The following is a 23,618-nucleotide window of genomic DNA, read 5'->3' on the forward strand; positions in this document are numbered from 1 at the left end:
GGTTCCAGAAATAAACCAGATAAACTGAGACTGGTTTGGTTGGAGTAGCTTAGCTCCGGGGATGCCAGGGTTGCCATAGTCATTGGCGCTACCTGAGTCTCTCCCACAGATGGTTCTGTGACTATCAGTCCTTTCCCTTTAAAGTGTTTCCCTACGAAATCTTTGATTGAACTGATTGATTTTGTCACCGAGGATACTCCTTTTACCCCCCTCTGCCTGCCTTGCTGCAGGGTTGAGTCCAATGTGTGAGTTTCACTCTGAGTTTCGCTCTGTGATGATTTTCTACGTCCAGAGGTAACGTCTTGGATGCCTTTCATGTTCAGGATTGTCCCCATACCCTCTTCTCCCAAATCACTATATGCAAGTTTTTTTGGGGTCTTTTGGCCTTTCTGGATTTTTGGTTTGCCAGGAGCCATCCCTTTTGGGTCCCTCAACCTTAATAGGGAACCATTCCAAACCAACTTATAATGACTTATAACAGTCCCCTTTTCTTAAATAACTTTTTCAGTGCTTGCCACGTCGTCCATGCAAATGCAGGGGGGTACCATAGGTACCCCCCATGTGCCCCCCCACCCCTTCAACATCCAGGGGGCCCGCAACAGGCCCCCAACTCAGGAATCCACATGTCTAGCAGACACTGCGACCATATGCAACCCTTTCCTGCCCGGTTGACCCATCGACCGGGCGAAAAAGTGACAGACGGTCTTTCTGTCCACCGCGGTCACCCCACCATGATAATATGGCAGGGGGTAAATGGACCCCAGGCGGGGTATGATGTAGGGCGGATCGCCACCGCCATCCGGGAGGTGGCGATCCGCCCTACATCATAATAGACCCCTTAAGCTATATAATTTACTATTCCAACTTCAGTAATGATAGAGTCAGGGAAGGTGCTAGACACTAAAGAAATATAATTTACTATTCCAACTATTAAGTCAGGAAGGAGCTGGATATTAAAACTATATAATTTACTATTTCCACTCCATTCACTATTAAGTCATAAAAAATACTGTATAATAGGCTTATATAAATAACTATTGACCCTATCCTTTCTATTATAATACATAAAGCAAACAACACTACAAATATTTTATTCAGTATTACCTCTACAATTATTACCATTTCATGAAACTTGTTTGACTTTATATTATCTAAATACATTTTAAATTAACACTTTTACATAATACTATTGTTTAAAAACTCCCCAAAATTATAAAGCATAAATACAGTATTTGGAAAAAATTTATATATTGTTATTCTTATTGTTAATTTTGGCTTGTAGAGCGCTTAATACCTGCGGGTCTCTAAGCGCTTAGGAAGATCGACAGGGCCGGACTGGCTACCGGGCGTTTTGGCATGCTGCCGAGCTGGGGGCTGATGTCACTGCGGTGGGGGCTAATTTAGTTGATGGAGACCTGCGTGTGCTTTGAAATAAACAAAGTAAAACTAATTTCGTTCAGCACCCGCAGGTCCCCATCAACGAAATCAGTCCCCAGCTCAGCAGCATGTCAAAACGCCCGGCCCTGAAGATCGATGGAAGTTCCAGGGGAATGATGTATCACGGAAGGGATTGTTATGCCCAGGCGTCTGTAAACAATAAGGTCTTAAGTTTTTTCCTATATATTATTCTAACATTTATATAACTTAATCAGCTTAGAAAAAAACGAATATTCAATATAAATATTATTTAATACCTTTTTTTTGATTTTCCAAAATATTATATTTAATTCAATAAATCAGTAAAACATTTAATTATTATTTAATTTATCAATAATAAACACAAACAAAATTATTTACAAAAACAATATTTAACTTATTTTATAAAATGTTAGATTCTATAATAATATTTTTTTAATTTCAAACTCTCCACATCCAATTGGTACCAAAAGCACTACATTCCAAGCCATGAAAGCTATAATTAATTCAATTAAGTTATTACATTTTAAATGGATTAGTTTATTTTTTAATATTTAAAACAAGTAGTACCACATACGTCACTGTTAATGAAGCAAAAATTCACATCTACAAAATTTCTAAATTACAATAACTCTACATTCAACTCCTAAAACTAAATATCAAAATTCTCTTCTATATATAAATACATTTCCAAAATGTTTAATTATTTGTTTTTTTAAAAAACACAATTTTACCCTGAAGACACAACATCCCACTACTATTTTTTTTTCAAATTTCAATAATACATTTTAAATTAATTTTACATTTTTCTTTTTTTTTAAAACACTCCCTACCCTTATCCCCTAACAACCCAACATCCCGCTCCTAAAACAAAATGTTTAATTTCGAATTCAAATGTAAATTTATCATTTTAAACTAATATTTTTAAAGCACTCCCCACCCTTATCCCCTAACAACCCAACATCCCGCTCCTAAAACAAAATTTAAAATTTCGAATTTAAATGTAAATTTCCATTTTTAAACTAATATTTTTAAAAGACTCCCCACCCTTATCCCCTAATAACCCAACATCCCACTAAGGGGCCGATTAGGATGGCGGGTGGACATTACTCCACCCGCCACCATAGCGGTGCTGGGACCGTCCGCCAGTGGTGCGGCGGTCCCGCACTTGCAATTGCAATTAGGATGCCACCGTGGCTTCCTCCATTCCCAGCAATGCTGGGAATGCACTGTGTGCATTGTCATCCACAAGGTGACAGGCACCGCGCTGGGCCTGCCACCCTGTCCATGAAATGTACCATAGGTGCCCCCCATGTGCACCCCCAATACCCTGGGGCATAAGCACAATCTGCATGCCTTTCCGTGGCGGCGTTGAAAAGGCTGCTTCCCGCTGTCTTCCTAATATGGATGGTGGTGTCTAGCAGACACCGCCACCATATCAGGCCCCTTTTCTGCCCGGTCACCTGTGTGACCAGCAGAAAACCAGCGAACGGTCTTTCCGTCTGCCGGGGTCCCCTCCGCCATACTAATATGGCTGGGGAAATGGGTGGTGGGTGGGGTGTGTTGTAGGGCGGATTGCCACTGCCATGTGGGCGGTGGCGATCCGCCCTACATCCTAATCGACCCCTAAATTTGAAATTTCGAATTTTAATTTAATTTTCTAAATTAAATTAATATTTTTAAAACACTCCCCACTCTTATCCCCTAATAACCCAACATCCCGGTCCTAAAATTACATTTCAAATTTTTATGTTATTTTGTAATTTTATACAAATGTTTTTAAAACACTCCCCACCCTTATCCCCTAATAACCCAACATCCCGCTCCTAAAATATATCTTACAATTATTATTTTACTACAATCTAATAAAAATATTAATACAATAAAACAAATAATGTTTTAATATTAATAAATACTATTTCGATATTTTCAAAAATCAATATTTTACACATTCTATATTATTTTTTTGATATTGTTTAGAACACTAAAAAACAATATTTTCTACTTACGATATTTTTAACTCGATATTTTTAAAAAAAAGATATTTTTAACATCGATATTAATTACATCAATATTATGGTAATCTCGATATAAAAAACTCGATATCATGGCAAGTCGATATTAAAAAGTCGACAATAGGACTATTAACCATGTTGGAAGGGTTGAGTGAGAGTAGCTGTAAGAATGCATCATCTGTTCATGTTGTGGTTTGCTGAGCAGGTGTAATTTATGTCTTGTTTTAGAGGCTGACTTTAGGAGCTAGTTTGCATGTTTATTCTGGGTGACAGGGAGATACATGAGAGGGAACGTTTTCTGTGGTCTGTCTGAATACTTGTTTGTGGCTTCCAATTGTGATAGAATGAGTTTTGGTTTCTGAGATGGATTTCCTGTTTTGTTAGTCAAAGACTTTTCAGGATTTTTCTAGGCAGTGGCTTTCCATTTGAAACAAGGATGGGCTGTGTTCTCCCCCAAAGTACTTGTTTTATTCATTCCAGGCGATTGTATAACTTTTGGAATTTTTTGTGCTACACTCTCTCTCTGAGATTTCTGTCGCTTTCGGGATGCTCTTTCTGAGTTACCCTTCAACGGTGGAGTTTTGACATGAGTAATGAGTGTGTTTGTGGTTATGATATATTATGATATGATACGATAGGAGGTATTTATAAAGCGCACTGTCACTCATGACTGAGTATCCTGGCGCTAGCTTAGCAACAAAAATACCAAACCATCACCTAACACATGACACTGTAGTATGAAGAACAGAGGAGAGAAAGGAGTACCTAGAAATCAGAAGGTCAAATGCCTACAGGAATCATCAAATAGAGGAAAAAGCCACGTTTTGAGAAGATTCTTGAAATCCATTTCATTGTTGGCAAACCTGAGTTGGGCAGGGAGCTGATTCCAGATTTTGGACCGCATTACAGAGCAAGATTCACCTCCCTTTGTTTTGCGCCTGAAAACAGGAATGGCTAGCAAATTATAATAGGAACATCTCAAGGTTCTTGAAGGCTTGTAATGTTTAAAATGCTCACAGTGATATGAGGGGCCTGATCAAGCTCTGAAGACCAAAGTCAGTCTTAAGAAGAGTCCGTTTAGGGCCTGGGAGCCAATGTAGTTTCCTAAGTCCTTGAGAAACCTAACTCTTGTGTGTGAGTTCCAGAACCAGTCTGACTGCAGCATTTTGGAACACTTGAAGTGTATGTAATAGATGTTTAGGAAATCCAAGAGCTAAGCTATTGCAGTAATCTAAGAGTGAAGTGATAGGTGCTAGTACTATAGTTTTCCTTGCTGTCAAATGAAGGTAGTCAAAGAATTTCTTTGATGATTTTATCAGATACTTCTTGGGAGTGTAAAGAGAGTGAGCAATCGAATTTGATGCTGCGATTGCTAGCCACTTTGACTGGAGAGGAAGAAGACGGAAGATTGTCAGGACACTCCAACTGAGGAGAAAATAGATTATCCTGACCAAATAAAAGAATCTCCGTCTTGTCAGTTTTACATTTCAGGGAATTAAGTTCCATCCAGCAGACAATACTTAAAAAACTGTTTTTAAAATTGAGCTTGGAGTCAGAGGAAGATCAATTGGATATCGTCAGCACATGATGTGAAGGCAATACCAAAATAATTGATAAGAGATATAAGAGGAGAAAATTAAACATTGAAAAGGGTCGGGCTCAATGCTGAGCCCTGAGGATCCCAAATTTCTGAGGATTTTTTTATTTGAGGAGAGCTGACCAATAGCTATAGCTTAACCTCTGCTGTGCAGAAATGACTGAACCCAGGCCAGGAACTGCCTATAGATACCAGTCTCCCTGAGCTATTGGAGAAGAACTGAGTGGGATAAGGTGTTGAACAATACGGAAAGATGTAAAAGAATCAAAACAGCATTGTGACCTTTATCCAAAGTAAATTTGGTTGATTCAGAGACTTCTAGTAGTGCTGTCTCTGTGGAGTGCCGATGCCTATACCCTGAATGAAAAGGGTGAAAACTGCCAGAATTTGCAAGGAAATCAATTAACTGGACATTAACCAATTATTTTACCATCTTAGCTGGGGAAGGAACAAGGGAGTTGAGTTAGCTAGGAATTAGATAGGATTTTTCAGTTGGGAGTGCATTTCTTTAATAGTGGTTTGACCATAGACAATATCAATGACTCTTGAAACCAGAGCAGAAGAGTGAGAGACATTCAGAATGTTATTAATGGCAGGATTAATTCCTTCAGTAGCTTTCTTAAGGACCATGGGAGGACAGGGGTCTAAAGAGGAACCTAATTTGCAGCATAGAAGAGCCAGCTTTGACTGCTAGATGTAAATGTGCTGAAAGGTAACCAGAACAGACTTAGATGGCACAAAGTCCTGTCCTGAACCTGGAGAAGTAGGTACCCTATTGGAAATGGGATTAAAACTGGCTGGATGTTATAAATTGATTTTTCAAGGTAATTTTTAAAAATGATCGCATTGCATTTGAGTGGAAGGAGATCTCTTTCAGAGGCTTTAGGATAAAGGAGTGACTTTGAAATCTTCAAATATTTCTTAGGGTTATTATTCACAGATTTAACCTGATGTGAAAAACAGTTTTTGGCCTCTTTAATAAGAGTAGGATCCTTTTTCAAAGCAGCTCTGTAAATGAGTTTGTCATCAAGGCTGTATTGAGATCTTAATTTTGTTTCAAATTGTCTACAGATCAGCTTCTCTTTGGCCAGGAATGCTATAAACCAAGGCGTTGAATTGCCTAAGTGGTTCAAGCCAGGCTTGCTTAGAGGGGCTAGATTATCTGCGGCATCCTGGATCCAGCAATTAAATAGCTCAAGGGTCTTAGACAACTCTCCCATATGTCAAGAAGGGGAAAGTGTTAGGTGATTGGTAAAACTTTCACCAGAAATGTTGCCCCATTTCCGAGTGCATGCATTGCTTAAGCCCATGTACATATTTCCATAAAGGTATTGACTTACTCCTATATTAAAGGGAATGGGAGAGTAGTCTGACTGTACATGGCACTCGTGGTATGATTCGTAAACATTAAAGTGAGTGGGCGGCTAAACAAGTTGGACCAGTCCAAATTGAGAAAGTTTTAGTACAGCCAAATTATCCATAAAGCTCCTTCCGTCCTGGTTAAGGGAGTCATGTACATGATTGTTGGCCTAACAATGTGAAGTTGAAAAATGGAAGTATATGAGGAGTCTCCTCAAAAGTTCAGAAAGTTAGAACAGGGGCCAGGTGAACAGCATATGAGAACTTCTGCACCAGAGAGCTAGATTGGTTAAGTAGGAAGCAGAAACCAAGACTCACCAGCTTTAAAACCCACACATTCCCTCCAGTCCCTCCTCCAAGAACAACTAGTCTGCCAAATTCCAAGATGGAGTCTAGAAATGGTAAAATAAGATGGCTGCCAGAAGTTCCCCCCCAAAAAATACAGCTCTCCCCACCAAAGTTTGAAATAAGGCCCCCTTTGGAAAATGGACCTCTCTTCAGGGTCACCCCCAAACATTTTGCATTCTCCCTAATTTTTACTGACTTAATTTTTGCTGGCCTTTGAACTCTGAGCACTTTACCATTGCTAATCAGTGCTAAAGTGCATGCACTCTGTCCTCCAAACATGGTGACATTGGCTCATACCCAATGTTGTGTAGTTCCTTCTAATCTGTAGGTTCTGTGAATTGTTTGGACAACAAAAACTAGGGGCTTGGTGCCAAGACTGATTCTGGACATCCCGCAGGATATGTTGGCCTATAGAACAGGTAGCTCACACTGCCACCTTAAGCCCCCCTAACCTACCAGAAAGTGAATGGTTTCTGGCAACCACTGTACATGACAACCCTGACCCCGCAGAAACCATGGAAACAGTATGGAACCTTTCTCTCAGTCACTCATGCTTACTTATTCTTAGATAAGTATATAGAGAATACACAGTGGGACATTTTCAATATATTTATTGAACCACAATTATTCTTGTAAAGAATACATGTGCTGTACTGAGTAATAGACAGAAGCAGATAAAAGTGATTAAAAGCACCAAAGCATGAACAGTAGATATAGTTCTACCATGTTTCTAAAACAATGTATATATGCTGGCATATAAAACAAGGCAGTAATCAAAAATACTCCTACTATGCGAACCCTACTCTAAGGGGCCGATTCCGATTTCGGTCGGAAGGGCTCTGACCGACGGTCAGAGCCCTTCCGACCGATTCGGATCATGTCGGCCGGATTGCTTTCTGACCGAGCCATTCTGATGGGCTCGGTCAGAAAGGAATCCGACATGGATTTCTGGATTGCGGACGACAGGCTCGGAGAGCCCGTCCTCCATCCGGAAATCTCTCAGTACTCCCCCGGCTGCCTCTTTTCGACCGAGGGAGTACGATGGCAGTTTTTCACTGCCTTTTTGTGCCGGTTTGTCTGGCACGAAAAGGCAGTCGGAAACTGTCTTTAGGGGCCCACAGTAGGGCCCCCATGGGTGCAAGTGCCCCTCTGTGGATCCCTGCACCCAGTGGCAGGCACCTTGGGGTGCCGCCCACAGGGTGCATGGATGAACTGCACCCCTGCTTTCCATGATGCAGGCATGCATTCCGCTCGGAATGCATGCTTGCATTGTATTGGATACGAGTGCGACCGAACCCTGTTCAGTCGCATCGTACTAGCAGGGCCGTAACCGATGACAGCAGGTCGGTTGGTTATGGCTCCTGCCCGATGTGTGTGTAGGTGTAGAGCCAATAATCCCCCCAAACGATGATCCAACCCCATTCCCTGGTGGGAGAGAACAAAGGACACCATCTTGATAATGAATTGGACACCTCTCACAAGATGTCAGACCACTTTGTTGTGAATTTTCAGCATGCACAGACCTCTGGTGTCTACTGGAGTGCCTCCCCTGCTAATCTATCTGAATGCTCATCTTTTACAATAGAAAGCAGCCTTGCGATGTGCGCATAGATTTGGAATGTTATGGATATATAGATAGCCCTGTCACCCCGTGGATGAAGATAGAGATGACATTTGTGCATAGTGCAAAAAGAGTCCATGTACACAATGGTTAGGGCATAGTGATAATGTTGTGCAAAGCTAGATGTGTAAATGAGTTTAGTTTCAGGGAAACTAATCCAACATTGTCATGCACGCAAATATGTACAAAAGATTACTCCTGAAAAATAGGACAATGTAAGAAGTAAGCTGCTTCTCTACATGGGCCTAACATCTGGAATATAACACCAACTGGCATATTTAATTTACCTAAAAGCCCCTACCCTAGCAAAGTGTGCTTTATGTGCCTAGAACCTGTAAAATAAATGCTATTAGTGGGCCTGCAGCACTGCTTGTGTCACCCACTCAAGAAGCCCTCTAACCATATCTCAGGCCTGCCATTGCAGAGCGTCTGTGTACAGTTACACTGCTATTTCAACCTGGAAAGATAAACCTCTTGCCATGCCTAAACCTTCCCTTTTTATTCATATGTCACTCATAAGGTAGGCCCTGGACAACCCAGAAGGCAGGGTGCAACATATTCAAAAAGTAGGACATGTACTTTCAAATTCTACATGTCCTGGTAGTGATAAACTCTCAAATTTGTTTTTTTACTACTGCAATGCCTATCTCTGCCATAGGATAGTATTGGGATTCCCATATTACATTTTTCAAGTGTGATTTCTAATTGCGAAGACATAAGACCCCCAAGGCTATTGTCTCTGGAATCACAATTTAAAGTGACAACTTATAGTGAAGTCAGATTTTAAATTGCAATTCTAAAAATGCATCTTTTAGAAAGCTGACATATTCTTACGTTAAGCATTTGGCACCTGCTGTCTGTCTCTTTTCAGTCTAAATGGGTGTCAGCTGGGCTCTCTGTATTCTCTATTGACAGGCACACACAATGGGATTTTAGGTGAGACTTGATGGGCCATCCTGGGAGATGGGAGGGAGAAGCTGGACATAGCCTCACACTTACACCCGGATAGGCTGTGCCCTGTCCACACAAAGGGCTGCATCCCCCCTGTAGTTAATCTGGAGCCAGGGCAGAAAGTAAGGACCTCTGCTCACTTCATAGACCCTTCTTTGAAGTCTCCCCTAATTCAAAGGCACAGCGTTAGTATACATACAGGACCTCTGACACATGACTTCAGTACACTTTTGGACCTGTGACCATTCTGCCAGGAAGAAGAACTGCTGTGCTGCTGAGAGGACTGCCACTCTGCTGGACTGCTGATTTGCTGGACTGGTGCTTTGCTGGACTACTGCCTTGCTGGGCTGTCCTGCTGCCTGCTATTCCCCTGAATGGGTGAGAAGGACTGGACCTGTGTTTGTCATGAAGGCTTGGGCGCACATTAGTGGAGGACCACATCAAATTGCCACCTCTGATGTTATGGCTGTTAGTCTGGAGTAACCCTGAGGCAATTTTTAACCAGCAGTTGATGATGGACTGTTTAAGGTGTGACAAGGGGGTGAGCACTTCCTGGATAGCCTATGCTAAAAAAAAAAATTTAGCAACCCAAATAGCATTCCTAAGCATAGGAAAATCTGAACCAAACTTTGACAAGGATATCAGTGGCCCCACGTAAGCTCATCTACTAGACTAGTGCCCACCCAAGTCGGTACTTAAAATTTACATAAAACATTTGTAGGGAGCTATTGATAACAAATTATACTTCAGTGAAGATATATACAAATATAATTTCACCAACATATTTATAAAAGGCACATCCAATACCGCATACATAATTCTGGCAGTATCACTTGTAGTCTTCTCAAAAGCAATGTATTTATGACCACAGCCAAATAATTGCAGCCTAAATTATTTTTGACACTAAGGGGGCCATTATGATGGTGCGCGGACCGCCACCGCCCGATTGGCGTGGCGATCCGCCCGCCATTACAACATCATTTCCCCCCCTGCCATGGTGGGGGGTACCGTGGCAGACAGAATGTTCGTCCGCCACTTTTCCGCCAGTCGGCAATCGTTACGATTGCTGGCCGGGTGGAACTGGGGCATGATATGGTGGTGGTGCCTGGAAGGCACCGACATCCATATTATGATGCCAGGTTTTCAGGGCCTTTCCATGGCGGTGATGCCGCCATGGAAAGGCTGGCGTGAATTGCTTTGCGGGCCCCTGGGGGGGTGGGGGCTGAACTTGGGGGGTACCTATGGTACCCCCCTACATTGCCATGCTCAAGGTGGCAGGCACCGCACGGTGCCTGCCACGTTGTGCATGGCAATGCACGACATGCCTCTTTGGCATTGTCAAAGATATGGACTGCGACCGCCACGGTGGCGGTCGCATCCTAATTTGTGGTGCAGGCCTGCCACACCACTGGCGGTCGGTCCCAACACTGCTAGGGTGGCGGCAATGGGGCCCGAGGTATATTGTGACTATATATGTGGTTTTAAATCATTAGCTGTTGATTACATCTTAGTGATATTGGATTTTGTTTTGAATAATATTCTTTTTAATGGGGAATTGAAATTCCCTCTAATAAATACAATGGTGTTATGAAAATTAACATGGTCTCAAAACACAGAAGAACTTCTTCACGTAATATTTATGTTTAACAACTCATGGGTATAGAACTTGGAAAATGTGGTTGAACGAGGCCTGCACTGTTTGCCAAATCATTTCTATGCACATAAAGATGTGACATGAATCCACACTGAGAATATATTAAAGGTGATGAAGTAACACAAATGTGAAACAATCTATGAGATTGTACTCTTGCAAAGTTCATGTAACAGTGAACTGACTTTTATGGTAAAGGTTGTTAATAGTGTGTGAAGACTACAAGTAAATTTGGTTCTGTTTTGTTTTTGAAATTTCAGCCCTGAAGAAGTGACAGGCATGTGCCGCGAAACGCTATCATTTTTGTTTTTGGGTTGGAATCAATAAAACAACGCCCTTACTGTTAAGAATAATTTAGGCCTGCAATTATTTGGCTGTGTCATAAAAACATTGCTTTTGAGAATACTACAAGTGATATTGTAAAAAGCATGTATGTGGTTTTGGATTTGCACAATAAAATATTGGTAAGGTGCACTTTTTTATGATAAGCATTCACAAAGAGATGTTAATGAATTATCAAAAAGCCATAAACAAAGAATACTTACATCTAGTATCTTATTCTGGCATTGAGTCCTATTTGTTGTATATCCCCAGCCAATGGGAAATATTATTGTTGATGAGATTCAAAATGGATAATTTTGCTCTATGTAAAGTTTCGTATTAAGATATTCTGGCAGAGAGGCGGTTTTGCATGGCTATGTGTTTATGCTCCTGAACAATTGCTGCTACATTTCACTTTCTTCTGTAAGTTTCATGATTCTAAGATATATCTTTTACCAATCATGATGGCTCGTAATGTTAGACTATTTACAAACTTTGACGGACAAATATATTAGCTTTGATGTTGCTCCCTTTATAAATACTGTTTGTTGTCTCAGACCCATGTAAGTTCCTACTTTCATTATTTTGCAGTATAATTGGTTGCCACTTACTACTCCTCCTTTTTAGGTCGAGCCTGTAGCAGCGCGCATGTGCTGCTCTGGCGAGACTTCTTGTAAGGGGCTTTGAAAAGCTCACCACACGCTCGTACACGCTCATGCGTGTGGTGAGCTTTTCATCACAGGCAATTGGCTTTTGCGTGCGTCTTTCTAAGAAAGACAGAACGCAATTGGGCAAAGGCGGGCGCATGTCCCGACTTTGCTCCGCCCATGGCCTATTGCTTGCGGTTACCTGCATAGGCACCATCTAGTTTGAATTATCGTGCCCAGATGCGTGCGCGATAATTCAAACCAGATGCCTCGCTGTGGCGTGCGCACTCGTTCCTATTGTGTTTGCTTCTCTTTTCCCTTTCTATCAGTTCCTCTTGTGTTTGCTTCTCCTTTCTGCGTCTAAAAAATACCTATTTTAGGGCTTTTGTTTTGCTTTACAAATAGCGTGGATGTTCAGGATGTCAATGGGATTTTTCAAATAAATCTTGTTTCTAATAAATGGGTTTGAGTTTACAATCCTGACGTGGATTTGTTCATGATCACCCTTGTGTAAGGTTGTGTCCTCCTTCTGGGCCTCCCTTGGCTGTGCTGCTGAGACTCGCAAGGGCTGTGCTGCTGCGGACACTCCCTCATTCCGAGTCCAGTCAGCTTCTCTGAAGGAAAGAATGACCTCCCCCCGTCACGTGGTATAACCGGGGTCTGAGCCGCTCCCACAGACACAGTGAATAAAGTGCAAACATGGAAAATGCAGCACCACGCCCACTGTCACCTTTCTGCTCAGAGGATCATTGCTTTGTTGAAAAAGCACATTTTCTGGCTACAATGAGCCATCGGTGCGTTAAAAAGAAAACATTGGCCCATTTAAGATGGCAGCGTCATGAGTGTGACGTGGTGTGCAGAGCAAGGGCACTGCACGCGAGTGTGCCAGCATTACAGGTGAGTGTGCGACTGCTGTGCACTTCAGTGTGTCTCTCGAAAGACAGACCCACCGTAGCGGTTTCTCAAGTAGTGCTTTCAAAGGGTGCTCAAAGTGTATAATTCATTGTTGAGCAACCTTGGGAAGAATGAACACGTCGCAGCGGCCTGAAGTGTGCAAATCTCCACTCTTCGCCACACGCGCGTGAAAATGTGTTTTTGCAATGACTCTGTTGCAAACACCATTATTTAAACTCTAACAGAAGTGTTGTGCATAAGATGTACTTCACAGAAGTCACTCAGTAATATTCCATAGGCAAAGCCGTTGTGAGTGCAAACCTCTCTAAACATAAACTTGCAAAGGAACGTTTTGCATACCTTTTCCAGATGTCTGTGTTTGATCAGTTTGAAAATAATCCTGTTTCACTCTGTCAAAACCAGAAAAAATCACAAACAATGAAAGGTGAACTTTGGGACATCAGCAAAATGTACACACACCTGTTGTTTATTTATTCTAGCCACTTCGCAGACCTGCTGCTCTTCCTAAGGTTAGGGGATCGAAGGTGTGGATCCAATGGATTTCGTTCATACATTCTAATCATAACAAAACATGTGAACACAATGGTTCCAGACACTCACAACATACATGTGACATGGATCCCATCTCCGCATCAGTGTAGGGTGCAGGAGCGGCCCGTGGAGGGAGTTCGGTGGGGCAGTGAGGCGGGGCAGGGGAGGGGCTGGGTGGGGAATTGTAAACACCGGAATATGGATGAACGGAGGTAAATACACATTTAAATAAATAAAACTAATTTTGTTACGCGCGCTGCATCGCATTTTGCAATATGGTTCACTATGTATTACCTGACATTAAGGCAAAAACTGCAATCTCACAAGTTGTCAAATTTACATCAAAATGGCTATCCCAATTTTTACAGCTGCTATTTTGAGCGTCAACAAAACAAATGTTGTAAAAAAAATAAGAAAATAAAACGCACATTTGATACGAGTGACTCCTCTCCCTAACCTCACATTCTTGTTTATGTATATTTCAAATAATAATTACATAGCTTGCCTTCATAACACATTTCTATTATGGTTTTCAATGCAACTCAATACATGGGCACAGACCATAAAAAAACACTGTAAACCAATGCTCATTTGTTAGTTCAAACATATATCCTGACAAACTATAAATGTACCTCAGTGTTGCCCAAGTTGTCTGGGAACATCTCTGATAATAAAGGTCAATGTACAAAGCAGTATTCAAAGTCAGGGTTGCAAACCATGCCACCAATTTCTCATTTCTGATTTATATTCAATGTATGGTGAAAAATCCATTGCCAAATTCAGAATTTTGTCTAGTTTTCAGAATTTTTTTTTTTTCTAGGATCGCCTATTGTTTTTCACACCCACATCTTCCAAAAACTGAAAGCATATAGAAATAGCGAAAATAAGGATTCAAAACCTATGCTTGGGGGCAAATGCATGCGCACATTACAACTCACCCCTATGAATAAGAGTTTCAATATGATAAAATGTGTTTTCAAATCAGCAAAATATTGTTTTGTAAAGCTTGCAGCATTTATTAACCTGCTTTAGCTATAATTTTGCAAGCTACGACGATAATGTATTGAGAACTAAACTATAACATCATCTCTTTCAAAGCATAAGTGCACACTAATCATGCTAGACAATTTCACTGTATATCGAATAAGTCAAGACCGATCAATTACTTTATTTTCTGTCAAATTCACCTTATCACTGAGCTATTGCTTTTTTCCTCAGTATCTGCATTGCAACAAAATGGAAATGCACAGAAAACATTTGTCTTGTTCGTCCAAAACAGATTGAACTGATCAATTCCAGAAACTACAGGTGAGAACAATACATTGTTTATTAATTTGCAATATACATTTTTTGAAGGAAAGTGAATTGAGTACAAAGTAGAAATATTAAGATGGCAGGGATTAGAGTGGCAAAATCTACCTGCTATTACATTTTACTATTATTTGCTCTATTATTGTGTTCATAGAAATTTAATGTACCTATCCTCCTACATTTTAAGATTAAATATATTCGGGGACATTATGTTCTGCCGATATTTTAAAGAATGAATGAAGCCATCCCTTTTGGGTCCTTACAATACAGACCTTAAATCGCATTGAGAACATTTTTTGTTAATCACTCATTCTTTATAAGTAAATTATTCTTTGTCATTACAAAGGCTGACTGGCCAAAACCAACCTGATTAGGGATGTTGATGCCCTGATCCTACTGTGAAGTGCAGATGTTAACGATGTTCACTCTGTGGGGTAAAACAGTGTTTAACTAGAGCCGGTGGGTGCAGGTGGAGCTCATTTGCCCTGATTTTGGGAGAGCAGCACTTATTTTTCCTCAACAGACTTTGATCAAGACCAAGAGAAAGATGGAAATACAGTGGCAAAGGGAGAAAGCATGGGTGAATAAATTCCTGCAAGAGTGAGATAAAGGGGCATGAGGAGTTTTGTTGTAGATTAAAAAGGTTTTAAGTGGAGTCAATACTGTGCAGCAGTGGCGTAGAGAACCCCCCACTCCAAGAGATTAAGCAGGGACTGCCACTGGGCTCAGGGACTGGTGAACTGGGTCCCACTTAAACCTTATTGAGTTGATCTTGGGCAGTTCTACAGACAAGATGCTCATAAATAGCACTCTTATGGAATATAGTGAAAGAGGGTTGTGGGCTGGCGTGGATAGTGAAGGAAACAAAGAAAGATAAATAACTCAACTAGGGTAAATACAGAGAGAGGAACACAGGGCAAAGCAATTACCTTGAGAAGGAAATGTTAGAAATAAAAAGTGAGGATCTGAGAAAAATTATGGATAGACAGAAAGAAAAACAAACATTTGCAATGCAATTGGTCTCACCTTTGGTACCTTGAACGTTTTTTGGCTATGCAGCATATTATCCTGGGTGCTAGGAAACTTAAGATGTGATAATACTAGAGTCTGCAAAGACTGCGACAGCAGAACACAAAGTTGAAGAACATGCTCAGTTGGATCACTAAATTCAGTCCTCCCAAAGCAAAGAAACATACAAATACATGCAATCCTTGCTCGGTCATGTTCTGATTTCTATTTGCATGGAACAAACGTGCCTACTGCTGGCAGATGTGTGTTGAAAGAATCTTTGAAATGTAACTCTTTGCTGTACCCCCGACATGATTCGCTACACACTTGTCTTTTTTTGTGCCAAATATTCACTCGCAGAGCAGGTAATCTGATGGGCATGTTGTATATTTCAGAAATCTGGAATACGAATTGTGTTGATCGTTGTCCATAACAAAACCCTTCTGAAATAAATGCCTGCTGCGCAAATAAAGCCATGCAGTGTTTGCCTCTGGAGAAAAGAACATTTATTTCATTCTCTACAGAGTCATCGCTAAGCATGCGGGGAAGTATAAAAGTATAAATACACGTACAGGTATACAAGACAAGGGGCTTAGGCCTGTTATTAAAAACCTATAACAGATATAGTGTACGCAGTTCTAGCATTAGATTCCCGAACCTATACATTTGATTGCTGTGAATGTCTCAGTGTCTTGTAAGGGCACAACAGCTGGTCAGAACTGTCTAAACGTGTGATGTTGGCTTATGCCTGCAGGGCTCGTGATGACAAGTTGGCATGCACCATCTTACATTTTACGATGCGCTCATCCGATAAAACTGCTGCGAACCGAAGCTTTCACCTTAGTAAGGTCCATTGAGCCATTCAGAGGCCCTCGGATTAATATTTTCACACTTCTGAGGTCGATATAGTTACTGCTGATTCGGGGTAGAGACGAAGGCCAACATGAGCGTTAATAGTGTTCCACTACTTTTCATGAAGTTTTCCCAGGCAGAGCGCTGAAGATTCCCGTGGCAAAGGTGAGTTACTGAGTCGTTCACCCCGTCCATAAGTTTACTTTGCATTCTAGAACTTGTAGTACTGATGTCATATTGATATAGAAAAAACAAGACTCAGAGTATAAAGAAAACAATACAGACTGGATGAGACCCTCAGGCGGGGACCCGGGAAACCTGAGTAATGCCTGACCCTCTGGCCTTGCTTTGCAGGAAGTGTAGAGACGCCTCTACAGGGTCGCTACTTCCTGCAACGCCCTCCATTGGCCACAGCGCCATCCCTTGTTTTCACGCATCAGCAGTGCCTGCACAGGTTTGTGGCGTATCCGAAGCAGCTGACTTCTCGAGTTTTACCAACCCAGGCATAAGTGGGTCATTAGTCCAGTTTTTTCCTTCGTATTCTGGTGCGCATAGTCCCTTTAAAAAACAAGCATTTGCAATGCAATAGGACTCGCATTCACACGAGACCTTTTGCATTGCATCACGGACAACGGGAGGGGGGAATCACGGACAAAGGGAGTGCGGTCAGGCGGAGGGAGTAGAAGGGGGAGAGAAGGCACGGACAAAGTAGTGCTCACAGTCTAAATAAAACGCACCGTACTGTGTAACACTCGAAGTAAAGGGCCAGTAGCCATGGGAGGGTACAAATGGCGACATGGCAATAATAAGAAGTGACTAACAAGCCTCATGTTCAATCAGACAGCAGCATTTACAAAAGACAATGACAAGAGCCAATCAAAAACTTGGGGGAGAGTGGGCAGAGCTTCCACTCCATACTCCATTACGGCATGCCTTGCAAAGCAAGCAGCGCATGCGCCCTGCCGCTATAGGCTCAACCTAAAAACGGCCCAGCAGACCATAAAGCAGGTCCAAAAAGGCCATGAATACAAAAAAAGCCAAATAGTCATTTCACCCTTCTGAAAAACTGGACTAAATGCAGCAACGTATGCAACATCTTGAAAATAACTGGCTGGCACAAATCTTCTTTTTTTTCTTTTTTTTTTCTATATTCTTCTACAGCGCTATTTCACCAAGTGGCATTAGAGCACATTACAATGTAACATCATTTACATAATATGGGAACAATTTGATTTAACACATGAAATAAACATTAAACTGGAGAGAATGGGTGTGGAGGGATGAACATCTACAGAGCACTCTACAAAGCCTTCACCTCAAATCTCCAGGTTAACCATGCAATCCACAGCTCTTTACTGGTGAGATATAAAAGTCCATAGTTTCACCAAATACGCACATGGAGCCCCAGACATTCTTTTCCTAATGCTCCAAGACTACAGAATATCCTGTCTGCACTTCATACTTGCTCTATAATCCACTCAAAAAAGGTCTCAAAATAAACCTCTCCACACCGCTGTTTACTCAATCCCCCTTGTGCTTTGATAAAGGTTCCCTGCATGCATCTGCAAACCCCTTGCAGTAAACATACTTTGTCAGCATGCACCGTGCTCCGTTGTACTGTGGGGTTAAGCGTGCAGTCTATAAATAACCCACACAAAAAAGGGGATTCATAACATTTAGAAAATCTTTCTTGCCATCAGGCTGATTCCTGGAATACTTTTTTGTGTACACACACACACATATATTGGAGTTGGAGAACTGTTGTTACGAGGCTCGAACTGGGTAATGTGAGTGCTGCAAGAATACATGCACTCTAGTGTGTATATGCTTCAGTAAACATGCGGCGTGTTGTTAGTGAGTGTTATTATTTAAATCTGTTTCAATCTCCAATAGCATACAACAGCACATCATGTCAGTATTGTTTATTATGAGCCGGACGTGATTTCACGGACATTCCCCAATAATGCTTTTTGAAGCAGCATTATGGCAATGCAGCGTGTCTCCCTCGGATTTTAATTTTAATTCTAATTTTGAGCAGCGCGATGATTTTACACCTATAACCATATGACCAGTGCGATGGGTTTCTTTTATTATGGCAGACGGACATTAATAGATGTGGCATAATGAAATGAAATGAAAAGTAAGGTTTATATAGCGCAACTGTCACTCATGACGGCATTATAGTCTCTATGCTGACGCGCTTCGAGTATTCAAAATCACATATATATCTGGGCGGAGCCTAACCACACATCTCATTGTGAGATCTGATTGGCTGTCAGCACTTCATCCAAGAAGTGTTGGCAGCCATCTTGGGACCAATATACATGATAGCACCTCATTAAAAAGCATTGCAGTTAATAGAAGGTTTTAAGACTTTAGTTACATTATAAATCATTTGTTGATGGTACCATACTCATTTTAGGAATTGTGGTATGTTCTAAGGTGATTTTACCATGTGAAAAAGCCTTCTGCTGGGATATCATGAATCATGTTTGAGAGAAAACTATTTTCACATGCTTTTCCCACAGAGGTTTGGAAGGTGATCTATAAGCTAAACTGAGAGCATATTTTCTGTAAATTCACATTATCTTTCTCAGTCATGTGAGAATGAAGTCTGACATTCTCAGTAAAACATGTACATCCAAGAAGGGCAGAGACTGTCAGTTGATTCCTTTGTGTTCTACTGCAGCTTCCCAGAGTGTTCCAAAGAACAACTAGAACGCTACCACTCCTACTTATGTTATGATAAACGTATGGCACACCTGAAGCCATCTTGATTGGAATAAAGTGGTAACTCTTAAAACATTTAATTTAAAAAGGAACAAAATGAGAGGGTTCATTTTGCCATAGAATGTATGATTAGTGCTGCAGAAAGAAAAATTAGGGCACATTTTGAGTGCCTTCTCAAATCCTCTTCTATTTCATTAAAGAATTCTGACATGCAGACTGAAACATGCACTTTCAACACCAGCAGCAGACTTCCCTGGTGAGCAGTAGCTTTACTACAGTGATCTAATGAGCAACTAGAGTGCTAACATTCTGAATTTATGGCAAATGTGTGACACATCTGAATGCCTTCTTCATTGTACCAAAGTAAAAAACTGACAGTATGCCTACTGAGGAGACTGTAGTAAATGAGGAAATTAGGAAACTCCATAACAAGTCTCCCAAGATGGCCACCTGAGACAAAAGAGCCCAAATGTAGCACAAATATCACCGAGATGTAGCCCAAGTATAGCCCAATGACAGAAATCCCAGAGTGTTTTAAAGAACAACTAGAGCGCTAACAGTCTTACTTATGACAAAAGTATGACACACCTGAAGCCATCTTGATTGGAATAAAGTGGTAACACTTAAAACATTTAATTTGCAAAGGAACAAAATGAGGGGGTTCATTTTGCCATAGAAATTATGATTAGTGTTGCAGAAAGAAAAATTAGGGCACATTTTGACTTCTCAAATCCTCTTCTATTTCATTAAAACGTTCTGACATGCAGACTGAAACATGCACTTTGAATACCAGCAGCAGACCTCCCTGGTGAGCAGTAGCTTTACTACAGTGATCTAATGAGGAACTAGAGTGCTACCATTCAGAATTTATGGCAAATGTGTCACATCTGAATGCCTTCTTGATGGAATCAAAGTAAACAAGCATTGAAAATGCAATAGGTCTCGCCCTCATTTAAGTTAAAGCAATTCTGTTTGTAATTAGGTGGCTTTTTAGCTTTGCTTGTATTAGAGTTTTTCAAACTTTCATGTACATACCATGCATATGTATGCATATATGTATATGTATATGTTTGCATGAATTTATATTTATATAGATATGCAGATTATATTTATATGTTTATATATGTATATATATACACATACATATATATAAATGCATATGCATATATATGCATATATATATGTGCATATGTGTGAATGTACAGAGAGGTAGAGGTGTATAGGTAGAGGTGTAGAGGTAGAGAGGTAGAGGTAGAGAGGTAGAGAGTAATAGAGAGAGAGGTAGAGAGGTAGAGAGTAGAGCGAGTAATAGAGAGTAGAGAGTGAGTAGTAGAGACTAGTAGAGAGTAGTAGAGTAGTAGAGAGTGAGTAGTAGAGAGTAGTAGAGAGTGAGTAGTAGAGAGAGAGTAGTAGAGAGTAGTAGAGAGTCAGTAGTAGAGTAGTAGAGAGTAGTCAGTCAGTGTCAGTCAGTGTCAGTCAGTGTCAGTCAATGTCAGTCAGCCAGTGTCAGTCAGTCTGTCAGTGTCAGTCAATCAGTGTCAGTCAGTGTCAGTCAATCAGTGTCAGTCAGTCAGTGTCAGTCAATCAGTGTCAGTCATTCAGTGTCAGTCAATCAGTGTCAGTCAGTGTCAATCAGTGTCAGTCAGTGTCAGTCAGTCAGTGTCAGTCAGTCAGTGTCAGCTAGAGCAGCTCTGCTGACCTGGTTCTCTGGCTCTAAAGCAGCTCTGCTGACCTGGTTCTTTCTCTCTAAAGCAGCTCTGCTGACCTGGTTTCTCTGGCTCTACAGTAGGTCTGCTGACCTGGTTCTCTGGCTCTAGAGCAGCTCTGCTGACCTACTTCTTATGCTACAGAGCAGCTCTGCTGATCTAGTTCTCTGGCTCTACAACAGCTCTGCAGACCTGGTTCTCTGGCTCTAAAGCAGCTCCGTTGACCCAGTTCTATGGCTCTGAAGCAGTTCTGCTGACATGGTTCTCTGGCTCTATAGAAGCTCTGCTGACCTGGTTCTCTCCCTCTAAAGCAGCTCTACTGACCTGGTTTCTCTGGCTCTGCAGCAGCTCTGCTGACCTGGTTCTCTGGCTCTAGAGCAGCTCTGTTGGCCTGGGTCTTAGGCTCTAGAACAGCTCTACTGACCTGGTTCTCTGGCTCTAAAGCAGCTCTGCTGACCTGGTTCTATGGCTCTAAAGCAGCTCTGCTGATTTGGTTCTCTGGCTCTAGAGTAGCTCTGCTGACCTGGTTCTCTGGCTCTCAAGCAGCTCTGCTAACCTGTTTCTCTGGCTCTAAAGCAGCTCTGCTGGCCTGGTTCTCTGGCTCTAAAGCAGCTCTGCTGACCTGGTTCTCTCCCTCTAAAGCGGCTCTGCTGACCTGGTTTCTCTGCCTCTACAGCAGCTCTGCTGACCTGGTTCTCTGACTCTAGAGCAGCTCTGCTGACCTAGTTCTTAGGCTCTAGAGCAGCTCTGCTGACCTGGTTCTCTGGCTCTACAGCAGCTCTGCTGACCTGGTTTTCTGCACTCACGATGCACGCACCCGACTTCACGAAAATATTTTTTAAAATAATATACGTTTCTTATAAGTACAAATATATTATTTTGATGAATATCTTACATAATCTCTTGCCTTAATATGTATATTAAAGACACATACATATCATTTTGGAACATAATTTTTTTTTGCGGGAGTCGCGCACCCAGCGCGCCCCAGCACGTATATGTCACGTGGGACCCACAAGCGCGCAAACATCTCGTACCGTAATGCGCATGTGTCGCGAAAGCGTGGGAGCAGGAGTCGCAGACTGGTCGCATACCAATCGCGCATATCACGTGATATTAAATGTATATGATGTAACTGAAAAACACGCAGCCGTCGCACACCATACGCGGATCCTTCATGACTTTTCTAAAATGGCGGCTAGAATGTGCGCACCCACCGTGATGTGTACAATTTGAGTACGCGACTGCGAAAAAAAAAATATTTTTTTTTTACGAAAATGATATAAATATATTAAAATAAAAAATGAAAACAAGAAAATTAATCAATATTTCAGTTTTAATTAAAAAATGTTTTTTTGCAATTTTCAGAAAAATATATAATGTTATTTAATGAATAAAATATTTATAAATAAACAGTTAAAAAACTGTAGAAAATCAGTCAATCAGTGTCAGTCAGTGTCAGTCAATCAGTGTCAGTCAGTCAGTGTCAGTCAATCAGTGTCAGTCATTCAGTGTCAGTCAATCAGTGTCAGTCAGTGTCAATCAGTGTCAGTCAGTGTCAGTCAGTCAGTGTCAGTCAGTCAGTGTCAGCTAGAGCAGCTCTGCTGACCTGGTTCTCTGGCTCTAAAGCAGCTCTGCTGACCTGGTTCTCTCTCTCTAAAGCAGCTCTGCTGACCTGGTTTCTCTGGCTCTACAGTAGGTCTGCTGACCTGGTTCTCTGGCTCTAGAGCAGCTCTGCTGACCTACTTCTTATGCTACAGAGCAGCTCTGCTGATCTAGTTCTCTGGCTCTACAACAGCTCTGCAGACCTGGTTCTCTGGCTCTAAAGCAGCTCCGTTGACCCAGTTCTATGGCTCTGAAGCAGTTCTGCTGACATGGTTCTCTGGCTCTATAGAAGCTCTGCTGACCTGGTTCTCTCCCTCTAAAGCAGCTCTACTGACCTGGTTTCTCTGGCTCTGCAGCAGCTCTGCTGACCTGGTTCTCTGGCTCTAGAGCAGCTCTGTTGGCCTGGGTCTTAGGCTCTAGAACAGCTCTACTGACCTGGTTCTCTGGCTCTAAAGCAGCTCTGCTGACCTGGTTCTATGGCTCTAAAGCAGCTCTGCTGATTTGGTTCTCTGGCTCTAGAGTAGCTCTGCTGACCTGGTTCTCTGGCTCTCAAGCAGCTCTGCTAACCTGTTTCCCTGGCTCTAAAGCAGCTCTGCTGGCCTGGTTCTCTGGCTCTAAAGCAGCTCTGCTGACCTGGTTCTCTCCCTCTAAAGCGGCTCTGCTGACCTGGTTTTCTGCACTCACGATGCACGCACCCGACTTCACGAAAATATTTTTTTAAATAATATACGTTTCTTATAAGTACAAATATATTATTTTGATGAATATCTTACATAATCTCTTGCCTTAATATGTATATTAAAGACACATACATATCATTTTGGAACATAATTTTTTTTGCGGGAGTCGCGCACCCAGCGCGCCCCAGCACGTATATGTCACGTGGGACCCGCAAGCGCGCAAACATCTCGTACCGTAATGCGCATGTGTCGCGAAAGCGCGGGAGCAGGAGTCGCAGACTGGTCGCATACCAATCGCGCATATCACGTGATATTAAATGTATATGATGTAACTGAAAAACACGCAGCCGTCGC

General features: G+C 41.7%; 1 protein-coding gene across 2 annotated transcripts in view; it reads left to right on the forward strand.

The window, feature by feature from the left end:
* TINAG (tubulointerstitial nephritis antigen) overlaps positions 1 to 23,618 on the forward strand; it is an 806,666-nt gene that overhangs the window by 173,590 nt on the left and 609,458 nt on the right. For both annotated transcript variants that reach the window (XM_085610863.1, XM_085610864.1), the window contains exon 3: positions 14,591 to 14,680. In XM_085610863.1, the coding sequence (XP_085466989.1) occupies positions 14,591 to 14,680 (90 nt within the window). The remainder of the gene's footprint in view (positions 1 to 14,590; positions 14,681 to 23,618) is intronic.

Source organism: Triturus cristatus, chromosome 6, assembly GCF_964204655.1.
Source record: "Triturus cristatus chromosome 6, aTriCri1.1, whole genome shotgun sequence".
NCBI lineage: Eukaryota > Metazoa > Chordata > Amphibia > Caudata > Salamandridae > Triturus > Triturus cristatus.